General features: G+C 37.4%; 1 protein-coding gene across 1 annotated transcript; it reads left to right on the forward strand.

Moving 5' to 3' along the window:
• Positions 1 to 454: 454 nt before the first annotated feature.
• Positions 455 to 3,713, forward strand: LOC307253954 (pancreatic secretory granule membrane major glycoprotein GP2-like; the record flags this gene model as incomplete). The annotated part of the gene is made up of 6 exons (XM_080032177.1): positions 455 to 485; positions 1,972 to 2,091; positions 2,435 to 2,619; positions 2,735 to 2,895; positions 3,107 to 3,373; positions 3,524 to 3,713. The coding sequence occupies 6 exons, from the start codon at positions 455 to 457 to the stop codon at positions 3,711 to 3,713; spliced, it is 954 nt and encodes a 317-aa protein (XP_079888303.1).
• Between the last annotated feature and the right edge of the window lie 4,078 nt (positions 3,714 to 7,791).

The following is a 7,791-nucleotide window of genomic DNA, read 5'->3' on the forward strand; positions in this document are numbered from 1 at the left end:
TAAAATAAATAATATTTCGAGAAGCAATTCTCAACATTTCATTTTTATTAATATTATAATTCATAGACAGAGACATAGGTTATAATGACAACGGTAAAGTTTACAGTATACAGTCTGCTTGACAGGTGAAACTTATATTTGTTATCAGAGCATATTGATTGAACCCCCCCCCCCTCCCCCCCACTAAATATAAAGAATGATTTGTTTGAGGCTCTAGTCTAGATTCAAGATAAACAATATTTTAAAACGATTTCTTAGCTTTGCAAGATTTAGCTTGCACATACATTTGCTATAAGAATATTCAATAATTATACAGCAGCAGCCTTAATGGGGTGTTTCTAGTTTTTTTTTTGGATAGTTTCCGTGTTTATTTGTTTTATCGTAGTTGAATTTAAATTATTATATTTTGTCAACAGAATCTTATTTTGGGCTTTGGAGAATGGCAAATCTAATCATGTTGACTGTTCTGTTTCTGGTGATGATAAGTAAGTATTTCATTCAATGTGATTAAATGATATTAAGTTTTATTTTCTTTGATGCTTGTATGCAAATTCAGACTTTGTCTATTGAGGAGTCTAAGAGACCCTGTTTCCACCTGGCATTAACATCTGACTTTTTGAATCTGGTTACAAGTGGACAGCTCTCAGTCCGTGTGTTCCCACTTGTATTTTCAAATGTGACTTCTCTGTCTACTTGTTATCGGATTCCATTTACCCGCGCTGTATTTAAATCAACACGTTCATCATTTCCGTTTGCATTGGTGTTTTTAACCGGTGGGGTTCAAACAAGTAAACATACAGTACAGTGCCACAGTTTTAATCGCATTTGCTATTAAAATGCATTACATGCAAAGATAATTACCAGTCTAGGTTGACGAGATATGCTACTGTCTCATTTAGACAAGGAGGCGCGATGCACAACACTGCTTAGAAGGCTCTCGCCAAATGCGGGACATATCATAGATAGTATATCAAAGTAAAAACTCTTAGACGAGTAAGTTATTACGCCTCTTTGGCTGGTGAAAGATGTGTGTTTGCGGGGCGCCTTTTCTAACGTCTGCTACGCTCTTGTCACCACCACCAGTAGGCTACACGGGCGGCTTTCTGTATGAAGTTAAGATACTGTATGCGAACAGAATATTTCCTGTACGCCTTCACATTAAAAGCCTGTTACTACCCAAACGCGAGTTGACTTTTATTCTTAAGCAGATAAGAACAGGAAGTTAGCGCTCCACATGTCTGCAGCTTGCAGGGCGCCAGAAAAAAAATCAGCAACTTCCGTGTTATCACAGTTTTACTCGGATGGAGTAACAGACAGAGGACAGATATAGCTTGTTATTTGCAATACTTTTAACTGGGCGCACACTAAAACCTTTAGTTGCAGCCGCCAGTGATGCATTTTCTACGTATTTCCGCTCAGGCAGTTGAGTAGGAGGTCCCTAATGCGGGCAAGAGTCACATAGCTGTTTCCACTATTATTTGAATGCGGACACAAGCGACACAAGCGACGTAAACCACCTCCGAATGTGGTTTTTGTGATCCGATCTCAAAACGTCTTCAATGCGTCTTGAGAGTGTTTCCACCTGTAGTTAGAGCTATCCACATGTGATCCGATCACAAAAACCATATGTTAATGCCAGGTGGAAACGGGGTCTAAGATTTTCATCCAATATATGCATTTGTTTTTTCACAGGCAGCGTGACTTCTCAGACGACAAGTAGGCTAAGTGAACTTTGATAACATCTTAGCGTTCATTGTTTTATTAACTATAAACTGACAGCCACAACCTAAAGTCTTTGTTGTTAAGTTTTGTTATTTCATGAGACAATTTACATCCAGTCCAGTAATGTGGTATGTTGCTTTGGCCTTATGGTACAGACGATGAATATGAAAATAAATCTTGAGGTAATTAAGGATTCCAATTGTCCATTTTATGGTAGAAAAAATTTCACTATCTCAACTATTCCCATAGCTGAGTCAGACCCCTGTAAGGAGCTGTACTGCACAAAGTATGAGCATTGTGGTGAGAAGGACAGTGTTTACGACTGCTTATGTGATGAGGACCATCAACGGCCAGACAATGAGACCTATGGTGAGTGCAGCTTCTCCTAAAACCCTGCTTTTGTTTTTTAAGATTACAGGCAGATGCATTCCGGCAAAAATATAGTTTCTTATCAAAAACAATGTCAGCCAATGTTCATGGGTATTGTAGTAATGTGGTTGAACAGACATGATTTCTCAGAAATTATGTTTAAATAACTTAAACTGATGGTCAAATTTAAGCCTATGTTAAGCAACCTTTCACTTCACAACTCTGTTCTCTGTGGGTTTGTCACGATAAGCAACACCTTCCAGACATCGATAAGTGCACATTTAACCATGAGATAAGCTTTGTAAAAACTAAATAACATTTTATTTGTATTTCTCTTTCATAGAGTCGACCCTGACTTGTGCCGGAAGTTCAGCCAATATATCTGTGTCGCGCTGCCAGCTGTTTGAAGATGGCTTTCCCTCTAGCTCCCTACACCTCAAAGATGAGTCCTGCAAGGGAGAACTCCAGGACGGACGACTGGTGTTCCACTTTAACAATGGTGACCAGCTGTGTGGGACAAGTCTCAAGGTACATTCCTTAATGTTTTTCAACTCTGACTGAATGGGATTTCAGATTTAGATCTTATTCATAAGAAATAAAACAACAATAATAAACTTATTTCATTTTCTCATTTCATTTCAAGAGCAACGGAACCCATGTAATCTATGAGAACTCCATCCAGGGTCACGTGGATCCCAATGAAGGTCCAGTCAGCCGCGAGAGGAACATAACTCTGGATTTCCAATGTGCATACCCTCTGGACCAGGCCCTGGATATTGGTGTTAGCATAAACCCTATAGAGAGGTGACAATACGGTCCCTTACCTTTTATTTAATCTATTTATGAAATTATCTGTTATTTACAGGGACAATAATACATTTGTGTACATCATGTTGTATACTTTGTAGCCAGTAGTTTTGACTGTAATGTATTCTTAATCTTCAGAATGACCAAAAACCTGCCAGTTCATTATTCCCAAAGTGTAGTCACAGTATTTGTTTTTGGTTCTTTGTAGCTTTGTGAACGAAAAACTTCAATCTACCAATGCAAGCATTACCAATGCAAACTACCGTTTGAGGATGACCCCCTACCAGGATTCTGGCTTCAGCTCCCCTATGAACAATGACAGTAACATAGGAGAGGAAATCTCCAAGCCGTTCTTTGTGGAGGTGCGGACTGAAGATCTTGATGCACGTCAGATCTCCATCAAACTGGGCTCTTGTTGGGCCACACCGGTCGACATCGCCAACTACTCTGTCCGCTGGGATCTCATTATTAACGGGTAAACAAGCTATTGAAGCTTCACCTCGTCTTCACATAAGTCTGGTTGATTATTAAAGTTTGAAAAAAGGGGCTCTCTACTTGGTCCAAGTACCAACTAACCCTGCTACTGTAGTTTACAGCCTAATAACATTGTAACCTTGTCTTCCAGCTGTCCTAATCCAGACGATGGTTCCGTGGAGATTCTTCAGAATGGCGTCTCCCTTGCAGCCCAATTCTCCTTCAAGATGTTCACCTTCACCAACTCTTCATTCATCTACCTGCACTGCAAGGTGCACCTGTGTCTTTTGGAAGAGAACAACTGCTCCACTGTAAGTACTACTGTGTCTTTGTGTTTGTAGTGAGATTAGATAGACTAACAACAACAGGTGCATCAGCAGAGGAATCTAATGTTGTTTTCCTGAAGCCCTGCTACCCTGACACGCGACGTCGGAGGGAAGTTTATGGTTCCAAAAAGAGATTTCAGAGGCAAGCAATGTACCACGACACTACAGACATCTCAGTCGGACCATTTGTCTTGACGGGATTGGGCAAAGCTATAGCACGAAGATAACTCGGCATGGGAAGTCAGCAGTGCTTCAGGCCAGTTGACCTCCTTGGGGATCCTGCTAGTCAGTTTGCTGACTGCCACAACTCTGACCTGAAGAGATCCAAGATCAGCACACACAAGAAAACAGAGGGATAAATACATTTAACACAAAAACATATTAATCAGCCAGGAGTAGCTAAATCCCTTTGCATTGATTTGGGAATGGGCATGTATTATTAATAATGGTTATAATCTATATTGTGATTCAATTAAAAAGTCTATTGAGTTATGATAACAGAATAATGAGTTATGATAACAGAATATTTCAAAATATATGATGCTAATTCATCCTGATTTGAGGCCTCCTCTACCGTTGTGGCAGTTTTTCATTATAACATTAGAGGGCAGCATATAATCAAATACACATTTGTCTCTGATCTCATGAAACTTTTGTGTGATGCTCAACTTTCTCAATTCAAACCATTTTCTTTTGTACAAAGTTGAGGGTTCTGTGGAATAATAATCAAATCATCAATACAGGCACATTTTAATGCAAATTATTGTTACATAGAACACTTATATCAAATGCAAGATATGTATAATCTCAAGTTACAATATGTGTTGGGAATTCACACCTTTCTTTTTTCTTTTAAGTTGTATTAAATACAATTAGAGGACAAAGAGGGTTTATCCTCTATTTCCAGCCATCAAGAAAGTAAAAAAATATATTAATTTATCATTAATCAGTTCTGCTGAGAAAATTGGTAGCTTATCATATAAAACAGCCTCATAAAATGTGCAAACTATGAATGAATCTGATTAATAATTAAATTAACAACTATAACCTAATCACCGTATTAAAAGGTTTAGAAAATACCCGATCTTTTGAAAGTGGATGCCCAAGGAAAATAGACGGAGAATGTTCTGCTGGTCTCAAAATGATGAATTGATTTCTGGTCACATAAAGTACTTCAGCGCACAGTGTGTCTAAATCATTACAAACATAGAATAAAAACCTCTTTCGGGCTAGGCCGACCCCAGTAGTCAAATAAGTTGTACTTCTCGCAAGCTAATTGCCAATTTTTATCTCGTGAGAAGGCCAACTGAAACTTCTCAAAAGTATTGTTATGTGGTATAAATAATGTTGTGCGGGCCTGTATAAGAGCGTGCTTCTAATTTGCAACCGTTAGGGAGGAAAAGAGACATTGAACATTATCTGAACTTTTAAACAAAAGGCTCAGTGTTCTAATCTAGTCAGCAGGTTTATGAAACACAGTATACAAAACATATGCAATATCTTATTAAACTAACTAAAACCAACTTATAACAAAAGCTAGTAGGTTAAGTGCTATTTTACACAGAAGAGGTTTCCAACATTCTTTTTTGTGCACCATTAAGAAAGCCAACATAATAATACACAAATCTTTATTTACAAATGTACAGGATGCAACAAAGAAAGGAGCTTTTTTGAACCATGTGAATAAAGGCAATTTAAATCTAAAACTGTGGTTGTACGTGTTTGTGATCATAGAATGAGAAGGTGCCAAGTTGAAAAGATGATGGTAAGATTGCACACAGAATAGCGATTACTTTGTAATTATACTCACTGTATATGAAGCAAAGCTACAGAGGATACCTAGTGACCTGGCATGAAACACCACAACAGCAAATAAAACAGTCCAAATCCGTACATGTAAACTAAGCCAAGTTGAGTTAACGATACCAGATGTATTCTGCTGGCGCCCTGTTGCTGTGCTGAAATTTATCCAGTCCATTGTGGCAAAAAGAAGTTCTGCTGTTCAGGTTCTGTTCCTTTGTGGTCAGCTAAACCGACTTTGTTTAACTTGTTTGGTCGCTGGCATTGCGCTGCCGCCTCTTGAGGTGTAACTCACTGGCAAGAGAGGAGAGGTGAATTTCCTGTATGGCTGCCTTGTTGCATGATTAAAGTGGAAGAGTAAATTAAATGTTTACAAAAAATAAATGTTTATTGTCTAATCATTTCACTCTGACAGTGATAATGTGTGTGTGTCAAAGAGAGAGAGAGGGAGAGAGAGAGAAACCTGCACAGCAAATACACCACTCCTTTTCTTGCTCCTTCAAAGGCTTTGCCCCCAGACGTGCTGCGCCTAGCAACGGCAGTCATCACTAACTACCTGTCCAATTATACAGTCCTTTTAAACACTTTTTGGTTATAATCTGTTTTATTATTAATGTGAAGCTATTTATGTTACTTAGTTTTGTAAGATGTTTGATGTGATCAGAATTTTTAAAAAGGTGGTCAAGACTGACTTTACCTGACCTGGATTCCATCTAAAAAACTTAAATATGCACGTAAAAAAGAGTCAACCCAGTGTATTCCAAGCGTTATAAATACAAGCATTATGTTTTAAACATGTCACTGCCCCTGTTAGTAATACTCACCATTTGTCCATAAAAAAGAAATTGTTTATTGGACTTTTCTGACGTTGGGTTGATTTTAAAGCTGAGATAAAGGTAAGTGTTAGGGAATTTTGGGTCTTTAGTTGTAATATTAATGGGAAAGATTAATAGGCCATATATGCCTATCTTGTGTGTCTGTCTTAAAGACTCTAGGTCAGCCTTGTAGCCTGTTAGGAGACACTTAGGTCAGCTGTATAGATAAAGTCTCATCCCCTTAGACTCCAGAATGTTATGGTTCACTGTGTTCAGCTCTGAACCATAACATTGGTACACTTGGTGCCCGAGCCGGAGAGGTGGAAGAGATAGCGCGAGGTTAAAACACAGCTCTAAGCATGAGTTTGTCAGAATTGAAGTGCAAGTCACGAGAGTTGAGTCCGGTTCTCCTTGGCCAAGTCTGTAATAAATATTGCTTCATAATTCATCCAAGTCTCCTGAAATATTCTTCCACCTGAGTTGACCTCCAACCTTAAAAGAACTTCCATCACAGTAAGGATTTTTCACAGATTTCTTCCAAAAGTGATAATTCACTTCACGTAAAAACAATAATAAAGCAAAAACAAATAGTGCCCTGTGTTATTTATTTCCCCATTTCCAGCAGCCCCTCCACACAAATACGTCTGTTGTGTATTACCTGCACAAACAGGCCTCTTTAGATTGAAGTCAATTAAAACTAATAATAATAATAATACATGTTTTTATGAAATCCTAATTAAAGTGCTACAAAAAGTGTTATTTCTAACTTATAACGGGGCACCACTCAGTTGAACTGCATTTTGCATCATACTGTGCCTTTATTGACGAGTTACAGATTCTTCCATAGAACTCTCGACATTGTACAATAGAAAGTTGTTAAACATTTTCTACATAAATGTGTGATCAGGACTGGGATTGTGTACAAAAGATCCTTGGCAACAAATATGATCCACATTCCAAACTTTATTTATACTTTTAAACTTCATTGTAAACGGTAACTTTTTATATGAGAAAGTTCTGTTGATAAGAATCACCCAAAGAGTCACAGGATATATTAAATATACTTAATTTATAATTGTCATGTTCATATCTAATTAATACAAATGATTGAGTTAAGGTGAGACACTACAGGCCAAAACATCGTTTTTTCAACCATTGGTAAATTTTGAGATTTCTGTTTATTTTGCTTCCAAAACATGTCTTCTTTCATACTAGTATAAAAATAAAGGCCAAAATGTGCAATGAAGAATTTATTTTACTAAACCTTTGTGTGCGTCTGTTTATATATAAATATATATATAGATCATCTGTATATATTTGTCCTATACAACCATTTTTAACAGCCATTATCAAACATCTACATTTTTTAATATATGCAAATGTGGGCATAATTAGTTAGATATAGCCAAATTTGCTCATGTATTCAAACATTTATGAAATAATTGTTGTACTAAAAATTATAGTTTTAATGTAAGTAA

This window comes from Ammodytes marinus (assembly GCF_949987685.1).
Source record: "Ammodytes marinus genome assembly, chromosome: 8".
Lineage (NCBI taxonomy): Eukaryota > Metazoa > Chordata > Actinopteri > Uranoscopiformes > Ammodytidae > Ammodytes > Ammodytes marinus.